The sequence below is a fragment of the Capricornis sumatraensis genome, chromosome 8, assembly GCF_032405125.1.
Source record: "Capricornis sumatraensis isolate serow.1 chromosome 8, serow.2, whole genome shotgun sequence".
NCBI lineage: Eukaryota > Metazoa > Chordata > Mammalia > Artiodactyla > Bovidae > Capricornis > Capricornis sumatraensis.
In genome coordinates this window covers 4,682,644-4,697,561 of record NC_091076.1, presented here as the reverse complement: position 1 = coordinate 4,697,561, position 14,918 = coordinate 4,682,644, and the positions used below count along the sequence as shown (strand labels likewise).

General features: G+C 58.6%; 1 protein-coding gene across 2 annotated transcripts in view; it reads left to right on the top strand.

Moving 5' to 3' along the window:
• Nucleotides 1-9,573, top strand: part of TPCN2 (two pore segment channel 2) — a 30,460-nt gene extending 20,887 nt beyond the window's left edge. Inside the window, exons 14-25 of one of the 2 annotated variants that reach the window (XM_068976766.1) lie at nt 165-284; nt 371-430; nt 1,177-1,305; nt 2,049-2,098; nt 3,260-3,359; nt 5,138-5,209; nt 6,308-6,381; nt 6,865-6,946; nt 7,035-7,117; nt 7,464-7,545; nt 7,874-7,968; nt 8,786-9,573. In XM_068976766.1, coding sequence (XP_068832867.1) covers nt 165-284; nt 371-430; nt 1,177-1,305; nt 2,049-2,098; nt 3,260-3,359; nt 5,138-5,209; nt 6,308-6,381; nt 6,865-6,946; nt 7,035-7,117; nt 7,464-7,545; nt 7,874-7,968; nt 8,786-8,864 — 1,026 coding nt within the window. In that variant the 3' untranslated portion in view covers nt 8,865-9,573. Of the gene's footprint in view, nt 1-164; nt 285-370; nt 431-1,176; nt 1,306-2,048; nt 2,099-3,259; nt 3,360-5,137; nt 5,210-6,307; nt 6,382-6,864; nt 6,947-7,034; nt 7,118-7,463; nt 7,601-7,873; nt 7,970-8,785 lie in introns of those variants that run through there. The other variant, XM_068976767.1, reaches the window with a different exon arrangement.
• Nucleotides 9,574-14,918: the final 5,345 nt, after the last annotated feature.

Below are 14,918 nucleotides of genomic sequence, written 5' to 3'. Positions count from 1 at the left end.
TTGTGCATAAAACTGACGCTGTTTGAGAGGCTTTCCTGAGGCTGGAAAGTCTGGGTGGCAGGCAAGGTGGGAAGACTGAGTCCCAGGAGAAGGGGGTTGGGCGTCTCGGTCCCCTGTGGCCGAGGCCGGCTCTATCATGTTTCTGAGTGTGCGTGTCCCCCCAGCACCCGCCGCGGCCCGAGTACCGGTCTCCGTTTTTGCGGACCACCCAGTTCCTCTTCGGCCACTACTACTTTGACTACCTGGGCAACCTCATGGCCCTCGGAAACCTCGTGACCATCTGCGTGAGTGCGGGTTTGCCCTGGCGTCGCTGCCCGCTGGCTCTCTCAGCGGCCCCCGGGCTGAGCCGCCGACCGCTTTGGCTCCACAGGTGTTCCTGGTGTTGGACGCGCATGTGCTGCCCAAGGACCGTGATGACTTCGTGCTAGGGGTGAGCTCTGCAGCCGTGGGGCTGTCATCCAGGGTGATGGGGTGTGAGGGGGCAGAGCACACAGCCTCCCCACCTTGGGCCCCGGTCCGTGGGAGGCAGGGCCATCCTGGTGCTTCACAGCAGAGTCTGTGGAGTAGGGAGACGTAGGGCGTGGGGTTCGAGGGCCTGTCTGATGGCCGGGGGAGCCTGGATTGGGGGGTACAGGTGTGCCAGCTGTGGTTGAAGCTGTGCCTGGGGTACAGGTCCCCCGAGGAGAGGATGTGGAGCAAGAAGGCAGTGCTGAGATGCCCGTGTCTGGGGGTAGGGGGCTCTGGGAAGAGCCTCCCAGAAGGGTGTGAGGAGCACCACGGAAGTGGGAGGGGAGGGTCACGTGGCTCCAGCAAGGGAGGGGGTGTCTGTGCGCCACAGGTTTCACCATGTGCAGCAGGGCGGGACCCACGGGACCTTGTGGGGAGAGGCGCATGGATCTCATCGGCCCCACTGTGGGTGGGGGACGTTGGGGAGGTCGGGGAGCTGGGCGGGACCCACGGGGCCCTGTGGGCAGAGGCGCATGGATCTCATCGGCCCCACTGTGGGTGGGGACGTTGGGGAGGTCGGGGAGCTGGGCGGGACCCACGGGGCCCTGTGGGCAGAGGCGCATGGATCTCATCGGCCCCACTGTGGGTGGGGACGTTGGGGAGGTCGGGGAGCCGGGCGGGACCCACGGGCGGCGCCGGCACGGAACGCTGGGTGCGCTTCTCCCTCAGATTCTCAACTGCACCTTCATTCTGTACTACCTGCTGGAGATGCTGCTCAAGGCGTTCTCTCTGGGCCTGCAGGGCTACCTGTCCTACTCCAGCAACGTGTTTGACGGGCTCCTCACCATCGTCCTGCTGGTAAAGTCTGAGACGGCTGAGGCGCAGCCTCTCGGGTGGGCGGTGTGCACTCAGCCTGTGCACAGGGTCTCTCAGCTGCCCCTGGACCCCAGGGGGCCGTAGGGCCTGGGCCTCCCGCCTCCGGTGACAAAGGGGCCGGCTCCCCCAGGTTCGGCTGCCTGGCGGGGGGCTACAGGAGGCTCATTTCCGCTGCCTCTGTGGGTCGTTGGGGCTGGGGCAGAGTGAGGGCAGGCTGCCTCTCCTGACACCCCAGGGACGCCTGCAAGGAACCTGCAGACCCTGCCAGCCAGCCCAGCCCCGCCAAGGACAGTGGGGCCCCGGTGTGCGGAGGGACGGGCAAGGTCTCAAGCACTGGGGGTCTTGGGAAGTGTTTCCCTGGATCCTGGGGGAGTGAGGGGTTGCTTCTGGTGTGCACATCACAGCAGCAATATTAGTGCAATACGTATTCGCGTTTGATGGATCAGAGCCGTGGGCCCTCGGCAGCAGCAGGGAGGCAGCTGAGAGGAGGGCCTTCCGGTCCATCCTTGACCGCAGTTTCTCCTGAGCCCGGAACTCCGAGGCCCTGTCCCAGCCCTGCCCTCTGCACGTGCAGCCCCACTCCTGAGGCCAGGGCATCCTCAGCAGCAGGACCAGCTGAGGGGGCAGGACCGGCTGTGGTTTCTCCCCAGATCCCCTTGGGGCCCGCGTGTTAGAGCCACTGGTGGGCCTGCCGTAGCGAGCCTTCTTCTCTTTTGTGATTAAAGGTTTTGGAGATCTCCACTCTGGCTGTGTACGGCTTCCCACACCGGGGCTGGTATGTGTCACGGAGAACCTGGGGAGGCCTGGCTAGCGCCCCAGGGAAGGGTGTGCGTCCTGCCTCCAGCCACTGGTGCAGGCCCCTCTAGGGCCGAAGGCCTGACTCGCAGGCGAGTGGCCACAGCTCCTGCCCCGCCATGGCCTGTGGGGTCAGACGCCTTCTCCACCCTTGGGGACTCTGCCTTAAAGGCCTTGTGGCCGCCTGCAGGACGATCGTGTTCCCAGAGCTGGGGTGGGAGGCTCTGGAGGTGCCCCTGCGATTGGACCTGGGGCCCAGGTGTGCCGGGGGCCAGAAGCAGGGAGGCCCCCGCCATCACTTCCCACTCTGGGCATCAGTTCATTTCCCTGTAGACGTCAGGGTGGCTCAGGGCTTGCTGAACTCACGCTGCCCCCAGTTCTGGCCACACGTTTGGCCAGGGGTCCCAGGGTGCCTTGCAGCGTGGCGTGTGGCAGCCTTGGGGGTCTTGCTGCCCAGAGCCCAGCTGCCCTGGCGAACTTGCGTGCTGACCTCGCGCCTTCAGGGGCCTCTTGGTCCGTTGGCTGGGCTGCCTTTGTCTTAGTGGCGCGCTTCTGAGTCATCTGACGAGGACGGGCTGGATGAGTCCTGCCCCTTGGGGTCTCGGCAGGGGTCTGTGTCGAGGGGGACAGAAGCGGGAGCAGTGAAGTCTCGAGGCCGCCCGGCGGCTGTGGGGCCAGCTCTCTTTGTTTCTTACGTGCACTGAAAACCCACAGGGAGCTTCTGGTGGGAGGCGGTGAGGGGTGTGTCCTGGGTGAGAATGGGTAAAATTTAAATAGAAACGAGAGCACAGTAAGGCCCATGAGGGACACCCAGGGAACAGAGTTAGAGGATAGGAGAAGGGTCTGGGGCCATGTCTCTGCCAGCTCTGCTGGGGCCGGAGCTGGGTGTCTGGAGCCCCAGGGCTCTCCCGTCACATTGCCCTGCACCACGTGGGGGCTGAGCCCGGGGAGGTGTAGCCATGAACGCCCTGGGCTGCGGGCCCAGGCTCTGCCCTCTTGTCTCGGTGGAGCTCTTCCGGTCGGTGGCGCCTGTGGGGCGACTTCCTGGCACCCTTGGTGGCTCTCTCTGCGTCTCTGTCTCTGGACTGCGCGGCTCTTGGCGTCTCCTCGCCGGCTAACTCGTCTCCGCGTGTCTCTGCAGGAAGCCGGCGATGTTGGGCCTGCTGTCGCTGTGGGACATGACGCGGCTGGTGAACGTGCTCATCGTCTTCCGCTTCCTACGCATCATCCCCAGCATGAAGGTACGCCGGCGCCTGCCGGGCCTCGCTCTGGGGGTGGGCGTGCCTGCTGGGCAGGGACCGGGGCTGAGCACCGTCCCCCAAGTACCTGGGGTCCCTCTGCATGCGCCCCAGCCTTGCGTCCTGGCTGGGGGATGCTGGAGGTGGTTGGGATCATAAGGGCGTCCAGCCCAGACAGCAGGGGGATGTCAGTGGGACCCGGAGGAGGTCACATGCTCTTCAGGGTCCCTGGCCTTTGTGTGGGGCCAGTGTGCCCCCAGGCATCCTGAGTTTATGAATGGCCTTGGCATGGGCTTCCAGTGGCTAGTGGTGCCCCCTCCAAGGACCTCCAGTGCGGGAGTGGAGTGGCTTGTGACTGTCTCTGAGCCCCAGTTTCTCATAATGTTCCCGCCAGGAGTAGCCCCAACTTTGGGGTGGGGGGACAGTCCGGGCGGGGGTGTCTCTCCCATCTGCTTTCCCGAGCACTTCTCGGGAGAAAAGAATCTGAGGACACCTGCCCCCTTTCTGAGTGTCCAGAGTGTCCACTTCCCCCAGCCCCAACCCAGCACAGGGCAGAGCAGGTGTCTCCCATCTGCTTTCCCGAGCACTTCTCAGGAGAAAAGAACCCGAGGACGCCTGCCCCCTTTCTGAGTGTCCAGGTCCTTCCCCTGTGTGCGTCCTGCCAAGCTGTGCACCTGGCCTGGCCGGGGGTGACCCATCGTCACCCAGCGGTATTTCCCATCTGAAGGGGTTCCTGGGTGCAGAGGACTTGAGCCCTCCATCCATACACACACCTGTGTGACCCTACATGTGCAATGCACACAGGCACGTGATCACACACACCCAGAGCACACACAAAATCATACACATGTACACGTAATCACACCCTCATATAATCACACACATCATCTCACACATGCATGCACACCCCAACAGGTGCATTTGCATGTAACCACAATTACACATGCGTGTAACCACACATACACATAATCAGTCAGGCACAAAATAAGCACAAGTGTATGTATACACACGTGTGCGTGCACACACAGATACACGGTCATCTACACACATACACATGCATGTACACATGTGCGTATAATCACGTGTGTGCACACGTACAGCAGAGTTCCTGCCTGCTAACGTCTGGGGCTGTTTCTCCTGACTTATCAAGTGGGGAAACTGGCTGCTTGGAAAGCTGGCCTCTGAGGCTTAGATTCACGTGAATCAGGGTCCCTGGACTGGGTCTCTGAGGCCCCACACCTCAAACCCCATCACCCAGGGCTGACTGGCTGTCTCCAGGTCGGCCTTTCTTGAGCCTCCAGATCAGCTTTCATGGGCTGGTGGGCAGTGTGGGCCAAGGCCCTGCACATCGTGGCTTCACCAGCAGTCTTGGAGGTGTCTGCACATACAGGGGTTTGTGTGTGGGGGTGGGCAGGTGTGTATAGTTGTGAGAGTGTGAGGGTTGGCGTGGGTGTATGTACAGATGCGGCAGGTGTGCGTGTGTGTACAAGTGAGGTGTGTGTGTGTGCAGGTGAGGTGGGTGTGCATGTGTGTACAGGTGGTGTGTGTGGGTGTGTGTACAGGCGATGTGTGGATGTGTGCAGGTGTTTGTGGGTGTGCAAGTGTGTGTACAGATGTTCATGTGTGTGCAGGTGTTTGTGTACAGGTGTTTGTGTGCAGGTGTGTGTACAGGTGAAGCGTGTGGGTGCATGTACAGGTGTGTGTACAGGTGGTGTGTGGGTGTACATGTGTGCAGGTGTGTGTACAAGTGAGGCAGGTCACCCGCTCTCTTGCCGTCTCAGCTGATGTCCCTGGTGGCCAGCACCATCCTGGACCTGATCAAGAACATGCGGGCCTTCGGTGGGATCCTGGTGGTGAGTCTGGCCGCCCGTGCTGGCCTCTTGGGGGAACAAGGCCAGGCCGCTGGGTGGGCAGCTAGAGCTCCGTGGAAAGTGGCGGCCTTCAGAAGGAAGGTCCCTGCATTCAGGGGGCAGTGGGTGACCGAGGCCTGGGGAACCCAGGGCAGGGCAGGACACTGGAGAGAGGAGCTGGGGTGGTCTGGTGGAAGGCATGGCCCGACCATACCGCCTTCCCAGGCCAGAGAGCCTCTTGGTCACTTCCGAATCCCTCGTGTCCTAGGCCGTAGGGCACACTGAGAAGATGAAAAACAGGTACCAGGGACCCCCCCCGGGACCCACAGAGGCCCCAGAGTGGTCAGCCATCCTTGCTTGAGGATCAGCCGCTTTTGCTGAGAGAATCTCGATGTACCCTACCCTGGGCCAGGCGCCCCCCGGAGCCAGGCCTTGAGCAGGGGGCCCGGGTAACGCTCTAGTCACGAGGCCTGGCAGTAAGGAGAGAGGGTGAGGAAACCCTGCTGTTGTGGACACCAGGGGGCTCCGTGGTGCCCGGGGCTGTCATGGGGTGCTCAGGGGAGCTGCTTCAGGCACTGCCCACAGGCCCTAGTCTGCCTTGTGGAGGAAACAGGTCCAGAGAGGGGTTGGGTTAGCCTGGGGGTGCGCCTCGTCCTCCGCCCCCCAGACACATTAGCGACGGGTCAGGGGCGGCCGGCAGCCCCTTCTCTGACTGTGGCACACAGCTGCCCAGGGGTGCGTATCAGACGCCTGCTGTTGAGCGTGGGGAGGGCAGTAGGCTTCTCCCAGAGGGACGTAGCCGCTCCTGGCCCTCTTCCCATAATGCCTTCTGTGGCCCCTGCTGCCCAGTTCTCCGTGGGGCCCGCCTTCTGCTGCACCTGCCCTGGAGGAGGGCTCACAGCCCCAGCTCTCCTCCTAGGCTCCTGTGTATCCCCAGGGATTCCCTCTGGGACAGGTTGGTGGCCAGGAGGGGTGCCTGGGAGCAGAGTCCCCGTGTCCCCGGGGAGAAACCCCTGCTGGCACGTGGACCCCAGCAGGCGCTGCCTGGCTGTGTGGGGCCCCCGAAGGCGTGCGACGCCGACGGCCCGCCTGCCTCCCCAGGTGATTTACTACGTCTTCGCCATCATCGGCATCAGCCTGTTCCGGGGTGTCGTCGTGGCTCCTAGAAACAGCAGGTGAGCTGGGTCCTGGGGGTGTAGGGGGAGTGCCTCTGGGGACGCTGGAGCCAGGGTGAGGCCTCGGAGGTGGTGTGGGGTCAGCTTCCCAGGAGGGACCTCCTGGGTCCCCTTTCTTGGTCTCCCTGCTCTTCTCCCCTACCCCCGCTCTAGCAGCCCTCTAGAATCTGAACTGAGGAGGACCCCTGACCCCGGGCCCCTTTCTGGACCTGCAACCCAGGCTGCTTGCTGCAAAAGGGATGTCCAGGGCTTGGCCTAAACTGTGCAGCCCTCCCCCACCCGCATCTGCCCGTGTGTCCACAGCACTGGCCTCACTGCCCTCGGCACCTCCTCCGTTGGGGGGCACGTCCTCTTTGTCCCCCTTTCTCAAGGGCCCGCTAGGTCTATGCAGAGCAGGGGCTGAGCCGGGGCTGGACACGCGGGCGTGTGTCCCACCGCGGCCCCCACACTGACTGGACTGTGCCCTCCCACCCCTCCCCGCAGCCTAGCCTCTGTTAACGGTTCCGTGCCCTGCGGGAGCTTTGAGCAGCTGGAGTACTGGCCCAACAACTTCGATGACTTTGCGGTGAGTCCTGTGCCCCCTGCCCCTCGGTACCTCACCCGCTGGCCCCTGCTCCCCGCGGCCTCCTGGAAGCCCCGTCTGCTCCCTGCAGGCCGCCCTGGTCACTCTGTGGGACGTGATGATTGTGAACAACTGGCAGGTGTTCCTGGACGCCTTCCGGCGCTACGCGGGCCCGTGAGTGACTCGGCCTGGCCGCCCCGACCGCGGCTCTGCGCGGGGTGCGCGTCTGTGTCTAACCTCCTGGGGTCGCAGGGCGTGTGGGGCAGCAGGTGGCTCCTGGGAGGGCCTGTGACCTGGGGTGAAGGGGCCCAGCCCGGAGCTCCGGGAGCTCAGACGGCCCCCACGCTGGGCCAGGTCTGAGCTCCAGCCCCGCTCTTCCTGGCCGACTGCCCCTAAAGGCCAGGCTGGGTCAGCCTGGGGGTTCGGGCAGAAACAGTGACGTGGAGCAGGGAGCGGCGGGTCCAGAAGAGGGTTGCGCTGGACTCAAGGGCGCCCCTGGCCTCCTCCTCATTCTCCACAGGTGGTCAGAGGTGTATTTTGTGCTCTGGTGGCTGGTGTCGTCGGTCATTTGGGTCAACCTATTTCTGGCTCTGATTTTGGAGGTAGTGGACACCCCTGGCCCAGGCTCTTCTCAGTTGGAGTTTCTAACTTGATGAGGTGGGGTTCACCTAGAACTTGGTCGAAGAGCTTGTGGTGGGTTCCCATGGCTCTGGGGTGCGGCTCTGCCCTCCCTCGGGGCAGCTCATCCTGAAGGCTCCTGACCTTTGACCTGTGGGGTGGCCCTCAGGGAACCGCTCCTGTAGCCGCCGGGGGTCTTGTCGGGCCTCGGGTCCCTGTATCCAGGGGGAGCTTCTCAGCCAGGCTGGCACGGGCGGGGTTCATGCAGGGCCCGGGCCTACCCGCCACCCATCCCTTCGTCCCTTCTGCTAGAACTTCCTTCACAAGTGGGACCGCCGCAGCCACCTGCAGTCCCTCACGGAGGAGCTGGAGGACACCTCTGAGATGACCGAGGAGCTCCCGTTCAGGTGCGTGGGGGCGGGCATGGGGCGGGAGGCGGGGCGAGAGGGAGGGTGGGGCCTGGGGCAGGAGGCGGGGCGAGAGGGAGGGTGGGGCCTGGTGTAGGAGGCGGGGCGAGAGGGAGGGTGGGGCGTGGGGCGGGAGGTGGGCCAAGAGGGAGGGCGGGGCATGAGGCAAGAGTCTGGGCTGAGAGGGGGTGGGGCAGGACCAGGAGGTGGGGCGAAAGGACGGGGTGTAGGACAGAAGCGGGGTTGACAAGAGGGGTGGGGCGGGAGGCGGGGCTTAGGGCGGGGGGGCTTAGGGGCGGGGCGGGGCCTGGGCCGGTAGGCGGGGCCAAGAGGGAGGGTGGGGCGGGGGCGGGGCATGGGGCGAGAGGCGGGGCCGAGAGGGAGGGAGGCAGTGGGCAGGTGCTCCCCGTGGGACCTCCTCCTGTCGTGGAGCTGAGTTCCTCTCACCATGAGCGTACGTAGGGAAGCCTCCTCAGGTGCCGTTAGTCTCCAGGTGACCCTGTTGGTGGGTGAAGTGAAACCTCGGCCCCTCTTTCCCATGGTAACCTGGAGCTTGTTCCTTTGGTGGCTCAGAGAGGCGACGGCCGCACCGCCCTCCCTGAACGTCTGTGTGTGTCGCAACCGCACAGAGTGGGCTTCTCCCGGCCTTTGAGGGACACCCCGTAAACATCCCAGAGGTGGACCCGAGCCCCCTGCGGGTGGTTCCGCGCAGCTCCTGGTCCCAAGAAGCCCTGACGAGGCCTCTCCGTCGTCCCTGCACACCTGCTCCCCTGCAGGCGCCCAGGGCGCCCCGTCCATCGTCTCCCCCGTTCCGCAGGGACGTCCTGGAGGAGCCCACGGAGGAGGAGCTGGTGGAGAAGCTGAGCCGCCACCCGCACCTGCAGCTGTGCAGGTGACGTCCGGACGCCTTCCCGGCTGCAGCGGCCGGCGGCCAGGCGGCCTCGGGAGGCTCTCAGGCCCGGGAGGAGGCGGCCGCGGCCCAGAGGAGGGGCCTTCCCCTTGGGCAGACCCTCTGCGCGGACCGAGGCTGGACAGGCGCAGGCCCTGATTCGCAGCCGAGCAGGACCAATCCGCAGCCCCTCGGGTGCTGTTCGCGCCACTCTCCTTTATAAGCTGCTTCCGAGGAACTTCCTTTTCTAAATACAGCGGGTGACTCCACAGGGACTACTGACGTGTGAAAGGAGACGCAGCGGCCTTTGCCTCACGCCCTGCCGTTTCCGTGGTGCCTTTGCTGCTGGTGGCCTTCAGGGACCGGGGGCCCGCGCAAGGCCCACACTGGCCGACTGGCAGCTTTCCGGGGCATGAAGCTTGGGATCCTGGTTTTACACAGGAAGCTGGGCTGTTGTTTTATTGTTTTATGGCTCGTGTGAGTGTGATCGAGTGTGTTTCCTTCTGGGTGAGAATGCCAGTCATCCTTATCAGTAGGCCTCAGGAAACGTGAGGTTGTTGCCTACTGGAACGGGACTGCTTCTGTGGAGCGGGGCTGGCAGGGCTCAGCCAGTTGGAAACCAGTGCTGTGGCCAGACCAGCCCTCGCAGTTCTTACTGTGTTTGCAAGAAGCCTTTCAGCAACAGCTGTCAGGAAACTGAAAAAAAATAAAGATTTATTATCTACAAGACCTGGAAATTACCTACTGCACCTGGGCCCATATAGCGAGGTCACAGGTAGAGAGAGACCATGGGCCTGGGGTTCTGCTTTTATTGGGATTGAGGGTTTCAGGGGACTCACTTTTGGTGGATTTAAAACATAAGAGCAGGAATTTAAAGTGAAGGAAGAAAAAAAGTGGCCCAAATAGTTAGTTATCAAAATCAAAGATTTCTAGAACAAATCTCAGAGCAGAAAGGTGGGCAGTGTGTTTGAGATACTCTGTTTGAAGTGGATGCCTCTGTAATCAAAGCTTAAGAAAACTATTGCTAGGGCTTTTGCTACCCCAGGTATGGTCGTATAGGTTGTGCACTGCACAAGAGTAGCCAGCTACAAAGATGTGTCCTGGCTTTGGCTGTCTACCCCATAAGAGGGACCCTCTTTCTAATTTGCATAAAGACACATATAAGTCAGGGATGGCCCTACTTTGTGTGTGACAGGGGCCTGGGGTGGGGAGGAGGGGAAAGCGAGCAGTGTGTGGCAGGCCACTCTGCCATTTGGTCCATCGAAGATCCAGATTGATATTTCTAAGGGCCACCTCGAGTGGTTTGTTGGTGGTAGCCCCCAGAAGGTCTGTTGAGAAGGATTGGAATCTTCGTGGGAAGGAGTGCTAGGATCTATTAGTGATGTCTGCCATGAGCCCCAGAGGGGAAACCAGGGCATGGATGCTGACTCCACTGCAGGAAGTGATCCCAGTCTTCCCCAGCTTGTTTGGGAAATGGGATGAGAGGAAAGTTCAGCTAAATAAAAGGAACTTCTAAAATGTCTGCAAACCCCAGTGCTTGAGGTGTTCTAACTCCTGGTAGTGTTTTGTGTATTAACTGCCTTGTAGTTCCTGACCCCAGAGTTTATCTGAAATTTTGGGTATTCATCTGATGCTTCTCAGGTTTAGGGGACCTCTGGGGGTAGTGAGGTCTCTCCCAGGCTTGCTCCTCGTGCAGTCTGCCTTCTTGAAAGGCTGGTTTTGGGGTGGGGAGACCTCTGCGGAACAGTGGTTTAGAAGTCATACCCAGCTTGGTTGGCTGCCTTGTTTGCCCACTGTATTTCCACCCCAGCTCAAGGTCTGAGCGCCATCTAGTGGTGGATGCAGGTTCAAATGACTCAGCTTGACTCTGTGATCCCTGGCTTAACCAGGTGGCACACCTGCCAATGCTGGGTTTGATTCCTGGGCTGGGAAGATCCCCTGGAGGAGGGAATGGCAACCCACTCCAGTATTCTTGCCTGGAAAATCCCACGGACAGAGGTGCCTGCCAGGCTAGAGTCAGGCTAGAGTCAGACACGACTAAACTCACTTAACATGCACACACACGTGATCCCCAGGGGTTAGCTCATTGTTTCCCCCAGACCCCTGGAGACCTGATTCCTCTTTGGCCCTCTCATGGCACAAGGCTGGGGGCCCAGCCTCACCGGGTTGCAAGCCTGTCCACCCAGGCCTAGTTCTAGTGGGCAGTGTGCTCGCTGCCCTGTCCTCAGGCTGGTCCCAGCCCTGAGGGTCCACCACCTCCCCATTCCATGGCCTGTGTGCAAAGAAGCCCCCTGTAGTTAGGCTGTCACTCAGCAGATCACTCCAGACAACCTACGCTGGGCGCGGGGACAGAGCTGTCCAGAGAGGCTGGCTCTGCCCAGGGAGGGAGTGACTGAAGCTGGCGCTGGTCCCACTGTGCTGGTGCCTGTGACCGCTGGCTGGGGCACCTCTGCATATTGTTTCCCTGTGTCAAGTGATGCCAGCCTCAGAACCTTTGGCTAAAAGAGCTAGGGCTGAAGTGAAGGCTGATCTGGGGCTGGAGTCTTGTCCAGCTGGCATGTGCAGCCCCCATCTGGTGGAGGAGGTGTGTGTGTCTCACTTCTCGCCCCACCCAGCTTGGGACCACCAGCTGCCTGGAGCCTCGGCTGTGAGCTGGTTTCCTGATCTGCAGGGGAGGGCTGGGGTTGGCAGGAGCAGGTTCACACCTGGGCATCTAGCTCAAGAACTTCCTGTGACCCCAGCTTCCCACTGGAGGTGCTGAGGTCATGTCTACAATCTCCCAGGACAGATGACGTCAACACTTTAAAAATATTTATTTGGCTGTGCCGGTCTTCGTTGAGGCATGTGGCATCTTGGTTCCCTGACCGGGGATCAAACCCGGGCCCCCTGCAGTGGGCGAGCAGAGCCTTATTCACTGGCTTACCGGGAAGTCCCGACCTCAAAAGCTTTGAAGAGCAGCCAGTGATAATAGCATGGCTCCCAAACTGGGTTTTTGTGAGGTTTCCTTACGCACTGCAGGTTCTGCGGTCCGTGCAGGAATACCGCAGGAGTGCATTCTGGCGGGTGGTGTGCAGTTTTTGTTTTCCACGGCCGATGGCAGCCTTCCTACTTGGTTGGGGTGGTGGATGCTAGGCTGCCTCGTATAAAGTAACTCGTTCTCCGCTTGTGATGAATGAGTAGGGGAGGAGCTTTGACCCCGTGTGAATATCCTGTTTCTCACTCAGCTTTCTTCTCCCGCCCTGCTTCCATCTGTGTGGATCGTGGTTTCTTTTATTCAGTGGGTTATAGTCTGTTACTGGATTTTATTTCAAGCTCAAATCACCGTTTTGGCAGGGGAAGGCCTTCACCCTAGCTTCTGTGTCCGTTAGCTATGTACCTACTGTCCTTTGGACATTTCTTTTCCTTTCTGACATGAAAAGGTGTTTCAGGCCTATCTTGTACCTTCCGTCTCCCAGCCCTGGTACGAGCCATTTCTCCAAGGACCCCTGTTCCTTTAAGTGAGAAAAAGCTTTAGGAACCAAGGTGTGGTTCTGAGATGTGCTCACTGCCGTAGAAGTTTTGCTGCACCCAGACTCCCTCAGGCGACAGAGCTAGGGAATCGATGCGCTCATCTGTCTGTCTGCCTATCTTTATCTGTCTGTCTGTCTCTCTATCTAATCTATCTCTTATCTATCCATCTCTGTTGTACTGACCGCTAAACTACACCAATCCCTCTGATTTCAACCAGCATCTCCGATTTCTCCCCTTCCACAGCTATTAAGCATTTTTCTCGGAACGATTCCCATTTCCCTTAATCTATGCACTCACTCGATCAATTTCCCCGTAAATAACTAGTCTCCATCACCACTGCCACCCTGCCCCCACAGAGATGTCCTCCTTACCCCACCTAGTGCTCTGTGGACACCCGGATCAGAAACCTCCAGGAAAGAGCTTTCCAGATGGTTAAAGAAGTAAATAAATAGAACTACAAGCAATGTAACTTTATTCACAAATAAGGTGATCGTCTAGCTAGAAAATCTAAAATTATCAAACGTGGTAAGAATTCAGCAAGATGGTTTATCGTAAGATTAATATACTGAAGTCCACTGTTTTTCTGAACACTAGCACCAATCTGTCCTAAGTTTATTTTAAAAGACACCATAAAAAGTACTACTTGAATCAGAGTAAAATCTTCAAGGTCCTTAAAGTGAACAAGAGATGTTCAAGGCCTGTATAGGAAAACTATACCATTTCTTTAAAATCTGTGATTGTAGGCTTGAACAGAGAATGTGCTGGTTTTCTTTTGCTGTGAATCTAATTGATGGAAGAACGGATCGAAAAATGACATGAAACTTACATGCAAAAATACCTAAGTTACTTCTGTTTGTTACTCTTGGGGCTTCTCGGGTGGCGCTAGTGGTAAGGAACTCTCCTGCCAATGTAGAAAACGTTTGATCCCTGGGTTGAGAAGATCCCCTGGAGGAGGAAATGGCATCCGACTCCAGTATTCTTGCCTGGAGAATCTTGTGGACAGAGGAGCCTGGTGGGCTACAGTCCATGGGGTCATAAAGAGCTGGACATCCCTGAAGCAACTTAGCCTGCACGCACTTCGGTATACACAGATGTGGTAGTCAGGACGGCATGACGCTGGTGCGGGACAGATGGACAGATGGACAGATGGACAGATGGAATGGAATGCAGAGCCCACAGACAGCCTTGCACATTCATAGAAATTCAGTGCACAGCAGAAAATCACGGGGACAGGATAGGTTACCCAGGAAATGCTGGAAATTCCAGTCTATGTGGAAAAAGAGTGAAATTATGTCCTGGTCTCACACTTAACACAAAATACATCCCACCTGGATTAAGGCATTAGATATAAAGGGTAAACTTTTAAACATTTAGAAGACAATACAGCAAAGGAAATATTGATCAAATGAATACAGTCCTATCAAGAACATCTTTCTTTAAAAGATACCACAAACTAGGCAGGGCACAACCAGAAGAAGGCATGTGAAACAGATATGACTGATCCAAGACTTGTCTCTAGAGCTCATAAAGAGCCCCTACAAGATAGCAAGGAAAATACAGACAAGTTAATTTTAAAAAAGGGGCTTGAACTGGCTTTTCACAGGAAAACAAACTCCGAGGCGTGGCAGGAATGTGATGTCACGAATGATTAGTGAGGCACAGAGCGAGACCACCGCCATCATTTCACGGTCACTGCAAGGTCAAAATCGAACAGGTCTAGCCAGTTGAATGATTAGAACTTTTATATAGACTCAGAGGAACTTTAAATGGATGCCGCCTCTTTGGAAAACCATTTCACTTTATTCGTTTTAGTGGAATATGACAGCCGTTATTCCCCTGCTTCCTGGTGGCTCAGACAGTAAAGAATCTGCCTGCGATGCTGGAGACCTGGGTTTGATCCCTGAGTCAGGAAGATCCCCTGGAAAGGGCCATGGCAACCCACTCTAGTGTTCTTGCCTGGAGAATCCCGTGGACAGAGGAGCTTGGTGGGCTGCACTCCGTGGGGTCGCAAAGAGTTGGACATGATTGAATGACTGACACCGCAACAGCAACAACAACATTCTCTTGCTAGGAACACACTCAAGAGAAATAGCCTGTCCACGTGACACAGGTGGTAAAGTGTCCATAAGGGCAAAGGGAGTCCAGCAGAGAGCCGTACACAACACAGACGCCCCCAGCAGAATTGTACGCACCACGGAATATTATACAGCACCGAACCCAGTGAGCTCCAGCCACAAACAACCTCAAGACCAAGTCTTAGAAGCACAGTGTTGAGAAGACTCCACGTGGCATCATATTATCTACAAAATTCAAAACCGCAGTTAAACACTATAGTGTGGGCATGTACATGTAGGCATTAGGATGACTTAAAAGTGAAATATGAGGCCCTGGGAGGTTGGCTCCGGGGAGACAGGGGCAAGGTGAGAAGGCCCATCTGGATGCAATGGGCATGTAATTGAACTTACGTGCAGCCCGCCAGGCTCCTCTGTCCATGGAATTCTCCAGGCAAGGACACTGGAGTGGATGGCCATTCCCTTCTCCAGGGGACCTC